Here is a 14,347-nt window from a genome sequence, read left to right as displayed (position 1 = left end):
ATAAGTAAGGGAAAGGAGAGCTGTCCTCTTCAGCACTGCAGCGCACGCTGCACAGAAATGAGTGGTACAGTAACCCTGGGAGCAGGGAGTTGCTCATAGTGGGAAGTTGGGACTCTGTCCCACCAAAAGCTGCAGATGCTGGGGTCAACTCAAGTTTCACAGACTTTGATCAATAGATTTTTTGTAGAGAATAGGTAAGAGAATCAAGGGATGCAGACTGAAGGCAGATAAGGGAAGTTAAGGTACAGATCTGTCATTATCTAATGACGGAACAGGCTTGAGGGGCTGAGTGGCCTCCTGCTGTTCCTATGAGAGGGAGAGTAGTGTCACTTGCTCCAAATATATAAATGGCAAGCTTGAGAAAAATGTGCCACAGTACGATTTCTAAATTATTTTCGGTGACAAATAACTGCCACATAATCAGCCCCATGCAAGTCCTCCTCACAACCTGACAGCTTAGGAATGCTTACCATGTACTGCACGTATGTATGGCAGACATACCTACTGCAACTTACATCTGAGGTAGACTGGGTAAGGACACCAAAGGTTTCCTTCCCTATCTCTCACTGTTGAATTCAAACTCACTTATCCTGGATTATTAGTCCACTGGCACAATTACTGTAACCATCTTCACTCATGTCTAAGCCTTGTCTTTGGTGAATGCTCAGACTCTTGCTGTTGAAGTGTTAATTTTAATATGCTGCGAGGTTACATGGAGAAGGTCAAGAGAGAACAGCCCTGGGGCAGCTCTCTGTTGCAAGGCCCTTCTTCTCTAAGCTCTGAAGAAGAGTCATACGGACTCGAAACGTTAACTCTGTCTTTCTCTCCACAGATGCTGTCAGACCTGCTGAGTTTTTCCAGCATTATTTGTTTTTGTTTCAGATTTCCAGCATCGATAGTATTTTGCCTTTATCTCTCTTGCAGGGGTTGGACACAGACTAGGGGATCGCCTGGTGGCAGGGGTATGTATTCCTGGAGTATGTCCTTCAGGGTGACACCACACGCAACCTTGTCCAGCAGCTACGGGCAAACGCCAAAAGAGTGGGTTGGCAAGGCCACCCCTAGGAACCTGCACAAGTGAATCCACGTGGATTCGAACAGCTGTCGTACTGTAACCCAGCAGCCAGCCTTAATCCAGGATCAGGAAAGACGATGAAGGTGTTTGGGAAAGCCATATAGTGATCAGATTAAAATACCAGCGTTGGTTGATGCAGCAAGTATGCTGCGCTCACCCAGTCTAGCCTCTGACGTAAGCTGCAGCTGGTAAGTGTGCCATACATGCGGGCAGTACAGCCATACATGGCGAGCGTTACTATGACTTGAGAGAGCCAGAGACCTTGGCACTGACAGCACCATTGGTTTTCTGGGGGACTGGCTGCAGCTGCTCTGAAGGCAGATGAATGGCTCTGAAATGCTGTCCGAGCTGAACCCAAGCTTGTGGAGGCAGTGCTTCCCCTATCGCCGCCAGGCAGCTGTGCCCTACCGAGCCTGTCGATAAAGTGGGTGGCAAACAGGTGGTGGGCCTGCACAAGCCGCTCTCCGATATTCCCGGCATTCCCTCCATTTCTCTTTGTGACCATCCAAGCCGATGGGGAGCAACGCTCAGGGCGGCTGGGTTTCAGTCCCCACCCCGCCCCCCCCACCATGCAAGAACCCGGCCGAGGTTAACGCTGGAGGGGCAGGAGAGCCCAAGGCTCCCCCATTGACTGTTAGGCAGCAGCGTTGTTCGCAAAGACAGTGCACATTCTGCCAGCATTGAAGCAGTGAAGGGATTTCAAAGGTGGTGCTCCATGAGCAGGATGTGAGCCAGCTCAGCAACTAACAATTTCCTGACCTCATTCCCCTGGGCATAATTTCCACCAGTGTAAGTATTTATGCTGAACAGTCATTTCCAGGCTAATGCATCCAGTTGGGAGACAAAGGACATGGTCAGGGAAAATGCTCATTTCAATTACATACAATCTGAAACTCTGCCAATTTGAACACAGGGTCTGAACAAACACTGGAAGACCAGACCATGGCAGGACAAGTGGTAGCCCTTTAACTGAGAATAAATGCGTCTTTGACCTTCCATGTGGCATGGTGTAACGTACTTATTCAACAGAAACCAAAATTAATTCAAAGTGGTCCCAGCATTTCAGGGCACCCAGCAGATCAGGAAAAGTGATAGGACAGTAGTCGGCTTATCATGTCTGTTCCTGGTAATGTGTACTTCCTGTGAAATTGGGTCAGACCGCAGCTGGGTTGGAACCTACAGCTGTGGACTACTCAGTCACCCTGTGCTTAAAAATGCTGGAAAAACATAAGTGCCATTCCAATCGAGAAAGGAAACCGGAATCACTTGCTTTTAAGTGGCCTAAATATATACATATATGATATATTTATATAGCTGCAAAGGGCTTCACCCACCAGCAATGGCAAGTAGGACCATTACAGTTCTTTTAGGTAGAAGGCCTGTACAGACGTATAAGCATTTTGGGTCTATTCGTTATTTCCTTACAACTGGTGCTCATGGATTTTCTTCTCCATTAACTTTGTGTCTTCAGTGTAAAGGAAATGAAAGTTGTCGTGTGTCAGCAGGTAATCTGCTTTATTAAAGAAATTCCCATTTTGAGATAAGCTCCCAGCCGGAAAGCCTTTAAGTAGATCAGTGGAGTCAGTCTCAGATATGACTGACTGCATTTCCACCGCATCTGGTTGTCCAGTGATGGGAAGTATCACGCTTGAGCTTGTGTGACACCTGTTTTTAGCCTCTGCATAAAAGGCCTGCTCACTGCCGATGCAATTATCATTTTCTAGTTGAAGTTTGATCGCTGTAGCTAGAGGTAGAGAAAATTCTTTAGCAATGAACCGAACTCCATATCCCTGCCTTTGCCCCCATATCCCTTAGTATCGGTGAGTAATGGAAACCTATCAATCTCAGATTCAAAATTACACAACTGACCCAGCATCAACTGCCGTTTGCAGCAGAGAGTTCCAAATTTCCACCAGCCAGTTTCCTAATTTCCACTCCCAAAAGGCCTGACTCTAAATTTGACCCCACGTCCCTAATATTAAAAAACAGAACTGTAGCATAGGCTGGGACTTTCCGGCCCCAACACCGGTGGGCATCATCGTGGGTGGGACAGGAAAATTTGAAGAGCTGTTGATTTTTAGCAGCCCATAGTTGACCAAGCCCCTTAAACCCACTCCGCCATTCGTTTGGATCATAGCTAACCTGTACCTTAGTTCCATTTACCTGCCTTGGATCAATATCCCTTGATATCCTTATAAAGAGCTGCTAATCACAGTGTTGAACTTTCCAATTGTCCCATCATCCACAGGCTTTTGGGGGAGGCACTTACTGATTCTCACTACCCCTTGTGTGAAAAATGATTCTTGATCTCACTCTTGAATGACTTGGCTCTGATTTCAAGATTATTCCCCTTTATTCTTGATTCCCCCACCCTCCTTCAGTTACTTTGATAAGTTGGAGAAGCAGGGGCTGTACTCCTTGGGGAAGGAAAGGTTGAGAGGTGATTTGTTACAGAGGTTCAAAATCAGGAGGCGTCTGGACAGAGTAGATAGAAAGAAACTGTTTCCATTGGTGGAACCAGAGGACACAGATTTAAGGTGATTAACAAAAGAACCAAAGATGCCACCAAGGAAAACCTTTTTGTACAGTGAGCGGTTAGGATCCAGAACACACTGCCTGAGAGCATGGTGGAGGCAGGTTCAGTCACAACTTTCAGAAAAGAATTGGATAAACCACGTGAAGGGAAAATAAATTGCAGGGCTGGAAGAGAAGCGGTGGGGCAAGGTAAATTCCTTTTGTGGAGGGTTTTGATGGGCTGAATGGCCTCTTTTTGTGCTGTAACCATTCCATGATGCCATGATTCAGGGCAATTAGATGCTCTGAATCTTACCTATTGTCATTTTGAACACCCTCATTAGATTACCCCTGGACCTGTTGAACTCAAGGCAATACATACCCTTGTAACCTGATATGTCAGTCGTTTTAGTACTGCTATAGTTCTGGTGAATCTGCGCTGTACCCAGTCCAAGGCCAATATATGGTATATCCCTCATGAGGTGCAGTACCCAAAACTGAAAGCAGCTGTCCATTTGGGATCTGATCAAGGTTCGATACACTGAAGAGGCGCTTACCCACTTTGTGGTGCTAATCTGCTTAAGACAAAGACTGACATTCCATTAGCCTTTCTAATTATCTTTTAGTGACTTGTGCACATGAGTACCCAAATCCTTCTGCTCCTCTACAGCTCAGAAATAAAAATTCCAATTTGACTTTCTTAAATTCAAAGTTGATGATATCACATTTTCCTATATTGAAATTCTATTTGCTATAGTTATTCCCACTCACTTCATTGGTTTATGTCCGTTTGAATCTTCCTGGTCCCATTCAACAGAACTTACTGCACTTAGTAACAGTCATTTGCAAACTTGATATACAACTTGCCATTCCTTCATCTAAGTCTTATGTGGTGAAAAGCAGATCCTCAGAGAAAAACACTTGTCACACCACATTAGTCAAACTACACTCTATCCCTCCTTCCTGCCTCCGATCTCTCAACCAATTACTGACCCGGGTCACAAGGTAAGTTCTGTAAACAGCCACAGTAAGGAGTGAAAGTAACATGTCTCAGGGGTACAAGTGTTAAGGCTTTGCTCTCACAATCCACTACTTCATCTGAGCCTGCAGTTATGAATATTGTAAACTTATTTGTAAGAGGAACACTGACAATATGCAAAGAATCTGCTCTGGACTGATTTTCCCGAACTAAATGGGTGTGAATACAGTTTCTATGGCTACAACTGCAAACAAACAGATGAAGTGCAGGGAAAATCATGCAAAATATGTTCAGAGAGGAGACTGTAAAGTTCACTGAAACTTTTCTCCTTCCCTTTTTGAGCTAAAAGTTTTGCTTACAAAAGAATTAGGGGCAGGAGTGGGGACTCGGCCCCTCAAGCCTACTGCACCTTTCAATAAGGTCATGGCTGATCTGATCGTGGCCTTAACTTCACTTGCCTGGCTGCCCCCCCACCCCCCCATAACCCGACTCCCTTGTAGATTGTATCTTTGAGATATTGAAGGAGAAACAGAACTACTTTGGTATTTAATACTGCCCAACAATAAAGGCAGATGATGCGTGTCCAATTTTCACCATCGCTCAGCACTTGGCTGAAATTAAATAGGTCCCTTGTCACAAATACCTGGGCAAGGGTGAAGGGGGCACACACCTGGCAAAGAGAGTTCCATTTTCTGACAGATGTGCTATGATAAAGCTTGAATATAAGAATGAGAACAACTTAAAGTATGCAAGCTCTTAGCCTTTTCTGAAAGATAATACAATACCGGGCATGGAGATCCATGTTGCATCATCTCCAAGTATCGAACAAAAAGTCTAAACTGGTGGGTAGCACAATGCCGCAGTGCCCTACAGCACAGGGACTTTTTAATTATTATTCTTCTCACAGGATTTGGGCATCACTGGCTAGGACAGCATTTTTATTGCCCATTCCTTGTGGGAGAGTCTAGGACCAGAGGGCATTATCTCAGAGTAAGGGGTCGCCCATTTAAGACAGAGATGAGGAGGAATTTCCTCTCTCAGAGGGTAGTGAATCTGTGGAATTCTTTACCACAGGGGGCTATAGAGGCTGGGTCATTGAGGATATTCAAGGCTGAGATAGACAGATTTTTAATCAGTAAGGGAATCAAAGTTTATGGGGAAAAGGCAGGAAAGTGGAGCTGAGTCAGATCAGCCATGATCTCATTGAATGGCAGAGCAGACTTGATGAGCCAAATGGCCTACTTCTGCTCGTACGTATTATGGTCTTATGGTCTTATCCCTAGTTGCCTTTGAGAAGGTGGTGGTGAGCTGCCTTCTTGAACTGCTGCAGTCCACTTGGTGTAGGTACACCCACAATGCTGTTAGGGAGGGAGTTCCAGGATTTTGACCCAGTGACAGTAAAGGAACGGTGATATATTTCCAAGTCAGGATGGTGAGTGGCTTGGAGGGGAACTTCCAGGTTTTGTTGTTCCCAAAAGTCTGCTTGCCTTCTCCTTCTAGGTGGCAGAGGTCGCAAGTTTGGAAGGTGCTGTCGAAGGAGCCTTGGTGAGTTACTGCAGTGCATCTTGTCAATGGCACACACTGCTGCCATTGGCCGGAAGGGATGGAGGGAGTGGATGTTGAAGGTGGTGGATAGGGTGCCAGTCAAGTGGGCTGCTTTGTCTTGGATGGTGTCGAGCTTCCTGAGTATTGTTGGAGCTGTGCACATTCAGGCAAGTGGAGAGTATTCCATCGCACTCCTGACTTGTGCCTTGTAGATGGTGAACAAGCTTTGGAGAGTGAAGCTATGAGTTACTCTCTGCAGAATTACCAGCCTCTTTCCTGTCCTTGTAGCCAGTATTTATATAGCTGGTCCAGTTCAGTTTCTGCTCTATGGTAACCCCCAGGATGTTGATAGTGTGGATTTCAGTGATAGTAGTGCCACCAAATGTCAAGTTGAGATGGTTGGATTCTCTCTTGTTGGAGATGATCATTGCTTGAACTTGTTTTGTGCGAATGTTACTTGCCACTTATTAGCCCAAGCTTGAGTATTGTCCAGGTCTTGTTGCATTTGGACATGGACTGCTTCAGTATCTGAGGAGACACGAATGGTGCTGAACATTGTGCAATCATCAGCGAACATCCCCAATTCCAGCCTTATGACGAAGGGAAGGCCACTGATGAAGCAGCTGAATATGGTTGGTCCTAGGACACTAACCTGACGAACTCCTGCAGTGATGTCCTGGAGCTGAGATGATTGACCTCCAACAACTACAAGCATCTTCCTTTGTGCTAGGTATAACTCCAACCGTTGACTCCAATTCCTATTGACTCCAGTTTTGCCAGGGCTCCTTGATGCCATACTCGGTCAAAAGCTGCCTGTTCGCTCTCACCTCACCTCGAGTTCAGCTCATTCGTCCTTGTGTGAACTAAAGATGTAATGAGGTCAGGAGCTGAGCGACCCTGATGGAATCCAAACCAGGCGTCAGTGAGCAGGTTATTGCTGCATAAGTGCTGCTTGATAGCGCTGTCGATGATCCCTTCCATCGCTTTGCTGATGATCGAGAGTAAACTGATGGGGTAGTAATTGGCCGAGTTGCTTTTTGTGGACAGGACGTACCTGGGCAGTTTTCCACCTTGCCAGGTAGATGGCAGTGTTGTAGCTGTGCTGGAACAGCTTGGCTAAGGGCACAACTAGTTCTGGAGCACAAGCCTTCAGTACTATTACTGGAATATTGTCAGGGCCCATAGCCTTTGCAGTATCCAGTGCCTCCAGCCATTTCTTGATATCACGCGGAGTGAATTGAATTGGCTGAAGACTGGCATCTATGATGCTGGGGACCTCCGGAGGAGGCCAGTGGAACAATGGCATTTCATTGAGTTGTTTAGTGGAGGCTGAGCACTTCCTGAAAGGTAGAGATGGAAACACATGGGAGAATTCCCAACTTCAATTTTTTATTTGTGTGAAACTTCAATATAGCTTGCCCCTCAGCTGCTCTTAGACCTTAACGTGTTCATTCACTCATAAAAACAACAGGGAATTCAGGAAAAACTGAATGTGAAATTTGTTACCACAGGGAGTGGTTGAGGCAAATAGCATTGATACATTTGAGGGGAAACTAGAGAAAGGAATAGAAAGATATGTTGATAGAGTTAGATGAGTGGGAAGAGACTTGTGTGGAGCATAAACACTGGCAGAGACCTGTTGGGCTGAAAGAGACGTTTCTATGTTGAAAATACTTTATAACTTTATAATACCTTGTAGCTCCAAGAACACCCTTTGCTCAGTGGAGATACCATTCAGTATCTGCAATTGGCCTGATAACAATATTAGGGTAGATTTTAACAAAGAAACAGATACTGCAGATCGTGCAAATCTGATACTGTCGTGAAGATATTAATGTATATAATGTTATTGGAAATTATTTTAAATTGAACTTTTTGAGAATTTAAATTCAAAGTAAGGCTATGTAAGTACATAAAAGGGTTTTATGTGTGGGACAGAGACATGTGAGCTCTAAGCCACCTGTAAGCCTGTCACTGTCTGCAAAGGAAACAAACTGAAAAGAACCTCATTCTGAGTTTGTAAGATAAAATATGTTTTGCCTGGTATCCTTTTAAGTCTATGAGTTATTGTTGCCTTGGGGAAGATTACCTGGAGTGATTAATTTGGGCATTTGTTTCAAAGTTATTATGGTAGTAAACACAGAAACATAGAAACTAGGAGCAGGAGCAGGAGTAGGCCATTCAGCCCTTCGAGCCTGCTCCTCTGTTCATTATGATCATGGCCGATCATCCAACTCAATAGCCTGCTCCTGCTTTTTCCCTATATCCTTTGATCCCTTTTGCCCCAAGAGCTATATCTAATTCCTTCTTGAAAACATACAATGTTTTGGCCTCAACTACTCTCCGTGGTGGCGAATTCCACAGGCTCACCATTCTCTGGGTGAAGAAATTTCTCCTCATCTCAGTCCTAAATGGTCTACCCCGTATCCACAGACTGTGATCCCTGGTTCTGGACTCCCCCACCATCGGGAACATCCTTCTTGCATCTACCCTGTCTAGTCCGATTAGAATTTTATAGGTAATTTGCAGACATGTGTATGTGTTTAAATCTGTTGTTAAATTAATAAATGTTTAATTTAATTTATATAAAAAAAACCTCTGGAGGCTTGTTGGTTTCATTTCATTGACTTCTAAAGCCTGCCCACCATCTACAAGGCACAAGTCAGGAGTGTGATGGAATACTCTCCACTTGCCTGGGTGAGTGCAGCTCCCACAACACTCAAGATGCTTGAAACCATCCAGGATAAAGCAGCCTGCTTGATTGGCACCCCATCCACAAACATTCACTCCCTCCACCAGTGATGTACAGTGGCAGCAGTGTGTACCATCTACAAGGTTCACTGTGGGGACTCACCAAGGCTCATTGGACAGCACCTTCTAAACCCATGACTACTACCATCTAGAAGGACAAGGGCAATAGATAGATGGGAACACCACCACCTAGAAGTTCCCCTCCAAGCCACTCACCATCCTGACTTGGAAATATATCATCGTTCCTTCACTGTCACTGGGTCAAAGTCCTGGAACTCCCTTCCTAACAGCACGGTGGGTGCACCTACACCACATGGACTGCAACAGCTCAAGAAGGCAGCTCACCACCACCTTCTCAAGTGCAATTAGGGATGGGCGACAAATGCTGGCTTAGTCAGTGATGCCCACGTCACAAGAATGAATTAAAACCCATTGCCTCCCAGAGTGGCAAACATTCTCCTAGGTATGGCACAGCAACCCAGTTTGCATACTGAAAGGGGCCTAACATGTGAAACCCGTGGATCCCTTTAAAAATGGCAGAAACATCACTGTCAGTCGAGTGGTAAGCTTACCTACACCATTTTGTGACTGTTAGGTTCTCACTAACATCAATTTGGGCAAGTTAGAATCAGTCTCGTTAACTTGACCAATTAAGTAGCAATGTACCAAGACAACCAATTTGCCTTGTGTCACCTGTGCCAAAGTCACAGCCCACGGATTTCCCTTGTTAGTCAGTAAGAGCATTTAGCATCATTGGTACTTGGCATCATTTAGCATGAATATGTGATAGAATGAAAAAGCTAAACAGTTCAACATGTTTTGATGTTATGCAAACATGTAACCCCGTGTGATAGTCTCAATTTACCACCTTGGATTGTTCCCACTACAACCAGTTCCTGTGACACAAGAGGATTTAAAGTAAACAAATTTACTTGTTGAGTTCCCTAGAGATAAGGTGATAAAGACAGAGAGTTTTAAGAGTTTCACTTTACTCATGTGTTGCTTACGAATCCCTCACTTTAATGCCAAGTGTCACATAATGTTCTCACCAGATGCAACTCAAGTTTGCAAGGTCAGCACCGCTAATTTTTTTACAGTAGAAAATTTTCACATGTTCCCATTATTAATACCGAGTATTGCTGAAAAAAGAGATATGCTGTTAAATCTTTTCATCTTGCACTCATCAGGGCAGATGCAAGAATGTCAAATTTTAAAGGGAACAACAATTCATAATGCATGAGAAAAGGGTGCTGATTAGTTGGCAAGTCAGCTCTGATTGGGTGAAACATTGCCATGGACAATGCATCAGGGAACTATTGTTCCTCCAGACTTTTGATTAATTTTTTAAAAAGGCACACTCCGCACTGCATTCTCCATGGTAATGCCTCAGCCAGACAGAGCTGACTTGCCATCCAATCAGCACCTTTTTCTTATGAAGTGCAAATTGTTGTCCCTTTGAAATTTGGCATTCTTGTGTCTGTCCTAATGAATGCCAAGATGAAAAGCTTCGACAGCATGTCTCTTTTTTCAGCAATGCTCAGGTTCTGTACTACCAAGCGACTATGAGTATTGAACTCTTGGTGGCATTATTGAGGTTCCTTAATCTTTGGAGGAAAACACCCACAGCAGAACCAGGGGAAAGACTCGGATAGCACAGGCCAGATCCAGATTGGGACGCAGTCCTGTCAGTTAACCTTGTGCCTCTGAGAAAGAACATATGTGTCCTTTCCCTTTTACTCTGTGTAAAGGCGGCACCTTGGGTATCTCTGGCCCATTGTTTAAAGAAAAAGGCATGTAAATCGTACATAATGATGCAGGATAGAATCGGCAGGATTCAATTAACCCCTGAAAACGGGTACAGGTGAGCGGCACTGGAAGGAAGCTCATTCTCGAAGCTTTCCCAAGGCAGGTAGCTTCACTCTCCTCTTCACTCTCTTCTGCACTCACCCCACACAAAAAAAAATCATCTACAGTCAGAGCAGTTTTGTCAAATTTCAGCAACTTTCAATGAATGTGCCCCTGTTGTACTCACCATTCCATGGTTAATCCATGGCGGTATAAAGCTGTCCAAGATTCTGGGATAAACCAACTCTCGGTCATATAAGTATAAGGCCCAGAACGTTACTACCACCATCTGCAAGGGAACAAGAAATCGTGGTGAAGTAACAATATCTATTCTTTCCCGAAAACATGTAGTGTAAAGGCTGGTTCTTACATGTCACATGAGGCCTTGGATTAAGTTGATGTTGCTCCTGCCTGTGCGAGATACTGAATTCATTCCGGAGCCTACTTCAATGTGATAACTGTTTCTGTCTTCCTTCGTCAAACCAAACATTTGCTGTAACTACATTGCCGCTGTATCAGAGTTTGGAAGCATTGTGAACGGTGAGGAGGATGGTGTAGAACTTCAAAAGGATGTAGACAAGTTGGTGGGATGTATGGAAACGTGGCAGAGGATGTTCAATGTGGAGAAATGTGAAGTGATTCATTTTAGTAGGAAGACAATATAAAGTAAAAGATACAACTTTGACTGGGGGTGCAGGAGCAGAGGCACTTGGGTGTATAGGTGCATTAGTCATTGAAGGTGGCAGGACAGGTTGAGAGAGTGGTTAAAAAAGTATTCAGTATCCTAAGCTTTATTAATAGGGGCACAGAGTACAAGAGCTAGGAGGTTATATTGAACTTGTGAAAGACACTAGTTTGGCCTCAGCTGGAGTATTGTGTTCAGTTCTGAGCGCCGCACTTCACGAAAGATGTGAAGGCATTGGAGAGAGTGCAGTAAAGTTTCACCAGAATGGTTCCAGGAATGTGGAACTTGGGTTTTGAAGATAGATTGGAGAGGTTGGAAGTGTTATTTTCTTGCAGAAGAGAAAGCTGAGAGGAGACTTGATGGAGGTGTTCAAAATCATGAGGTGTCTGGACAGGGTAGATAGGGAGAAACTGTTCCCACTTGTGAAAGGATCGAGAACGAGAGGGCACAGATTTAAAGTAATTGGCAAAAGAAGCAAAAGAGACACGAGCAAAATCTTTCCCACGCAGTGGCTGGTTAAGATTTGAAATTTGTTACCTGAGAGTGTGGGGGAGGCAGGTTTAATCAAGGCAATCAAAAGATAATTAGACTGTTATCTGCAAAGGAAGAATGTGCAAGGTTACGGGGTAAAGGTGGGAGAATAACATTCGGTGAATTGCTCATTCAAAGTGCTGATGCAGAGACGGTGGGCTAAATGGCTTCCTTCTGTGTTGTAACAATTCTGTGATTCTGTAACACAAAATACTTTCCGTGGAAAATTATGCAATACCATTTGTTAAAAATAATAGAGACTTCAAGGGTGACCTAATTAAAACTTTCAAAATGAAGCCTGCGGTGCAGAGCTTTCTATCAATCCCTTTTTCTGCCAATAAACCGTAGTTTGTAAGCTGAACCTACTTGTGGTGTCTGCTTCAGTGGTAACTAGAGGGTCTATTTAACCAGGGGTGGGAATTGGAAAAGTCGTGAGGAGTGGGTGGTCGGGTGGGGTTGTGTGGGGGTTGAAAGATCTCGGAAGATCCTTTAGGGAGAATAGGAAGAGGACCCACTGGTGAGGAGAGCCTAAATTTACCTTCTGTGGTTCAGGAGGCTGGTGCTAATGCTGCCTGGACTCACAAGAACAGTTTACAAATTTAAAACATGCATATTTGAGACTCTTCTGGTCCTCCTCCAGGCAGGAAGACCACAATGACTTCCTTCCTTGCTCAATCCACGGTTAAAGTTGTAGTTGGAGCCTGAAGGCTCCTTAAGACCCTGATATCTAAAGAAGGATCACACCGGGTTTCTGGAAGGCATCTTTCTTGCCTGCTCCGTGGTGGGAGATGTTGGGAGCAATGCACAATATCTCCCGGACGATTTTTAACAGCCCGCCTGCCCAATAGGATTGAGAACACCCCCACAGCACTGTCGAGTGAGAATGACCCTCTCCTTTTCACCACTAACTTGCTCATTTTTAAACGTGGGCCTGGCCATTGGAACCACTGCTCACATTTCTTCAGGCAGCAGCTCACCGGTAATGATTCTGTTTCTGTCATTTACAGCTCCTCGAGGCTCATCTTTTGTTTGTCGCGTGAAAAAACGCTATAAAAATACAAGCTTTTTCTTAAACGTTTCCCTACCATCACGTCCTTGCGCTATCATCCCTTTGGTCATTGAACCTCTCCTGCCTTCCACCTATTGCAGACCTTCCCTTTTGTTCTTGCCTCGTACACCCCCCCCCCACCGGCTTTCTGCCTCCCTGTTCGCTCAAAACTTGTTGAGTTTTGATCCCCTGTTCTGATGAAAGGTCATCGATCTGAAACATTAACCCTGATTCTCTCTCCACAAGTGCCGCCTGACTGCTGAGTATCTTCAGCACTTTCTGCCTTTGGTTTTGTTTAAGTGGCCCGAATCTTCTGGCAATCGCTGTCGGATTGCCACTCTGCTCCTCCTTTACTGCACCGCACCACAGTTCGACCAGGACTTCCGACTGCTTCCTCGTGTTGCTGGATCATTGTGGGGCGGGGGGGGGGGGGGGTGGAGGGGGGGGGGGGGGGGGGGGAGGCAAGACACGCCCCCTTTTTACGGCACTGGCCACCATATTATGGTAAATGTTCACTAACACACTGGAAAGCTGGGACATTTAAGAAGATTTTCCATGTGCTAGTTATGAGTATGTGTGAGTGAATGGGTGAAAGTGTAGGTGGGTGAGATGGTAGGGTGGGTGAGATAAGTGGGTAAGGGGTAGGGTGGGTGAGGTAAGGTGGTAGGGTGGCAGCTGGGTAGAGGGGGCAGCTGGGGTGGTGAGGTTGGTTGAGGATGGGTCGGGGGGGAGTCGGAGGGTCGGGGGGAGTCGGGTGGTGAGGTCGAGAGGTCAAGTCGGTTCGGCCGGAGTTGGGGGATTTGGGTGGTGAGGTCGGGTCGGGGGGGGAAGATGGAGGGGGTTGGGGCAATTGGGTGTTGAGTTTGTCGGGTTGGGGGGGAGTCGGGGGTCTGGGAGAATGTAATGGAGTCAGGGGAGAGCTGTGAAGGTGAGAGGGGCGGTGGTAAGGAAGGTAGTCAGGCGTTGAGTGGGGAGGTAGAGGGTCAGTGTGAGTGATTCGGGTGTCAGTTACATAGTTACCCGGGTGCTAGACTAGGATTTTTCTGTCTAACTTGTCCTGGATGACTATCCAGGGTTGGAACTGTCAGAAGTCTCCAACGCTAACTCAGAGTTGGGAACTTTTTCAGAGGGTCCCAAGGAGCAGGAGAATAGCCCAAGGGAAGTTCAAACTGCCTGGGCAATTCCCACAGAGTCGGTGCATTGGGATTCCGAGGGGTCCCAGCACGTATCTTAGGGGGTTTGTACAGTCTCCAATGATCTGGAGATCGGATGATCTGGGCCAATTTATGTTCTGATGTGTCCCATTGTTGAATGATGGAGATAGGGTGAGGTTTTAGCTCTGTTACTGGATATAAAGATACATGCTTGGATTGT

At 45.5% G+C, this 14,347-nt stretch overlaps 1 protein-coding gene across 1 annotated transcript in view; it reads right to left on the bottom strand.

Annotated features, from left to right (window-relative positions):
* Positions 1 to 14,347, bottom strand: part of aig1 (androgen-induced 1 (H. sapiens)) — a 128,733-nt gene that overhangs the window by 46,355 nt on the left and 68,031 nt on the right. Inside the window, exon 3 of the mRNA XM_041216874.1 lies at positions 10,897 to 10,998. Within this exon, the coding sequence (XP_041072808.1) occupies positions 10,897 to 10,998 (102 nt within the window). The remainder of the gene's footprint in view (positions 1 to 10,896; positions 10,999 to 14,347) is intronic.

Source organism: Carcharodon carcharias, chromosome 2 (assembly GCF_017639515.1).
Source record: "Carcharodon carcharias isolate sCarCar2 chromosome 2, sCarCar2.pri, whole genome shotgun sequence".
Taxonomy (NCBI): domain Eukaryota; kingdom Metazoa; phylum Chordata; class Chondrichthyes; order Lamniformes; family Lamnidae; genus Carcharodon; species Carcharodon carcharias.
This window is presented reverse-complemented; position numbering and strand designations above follow the sequence as displayed.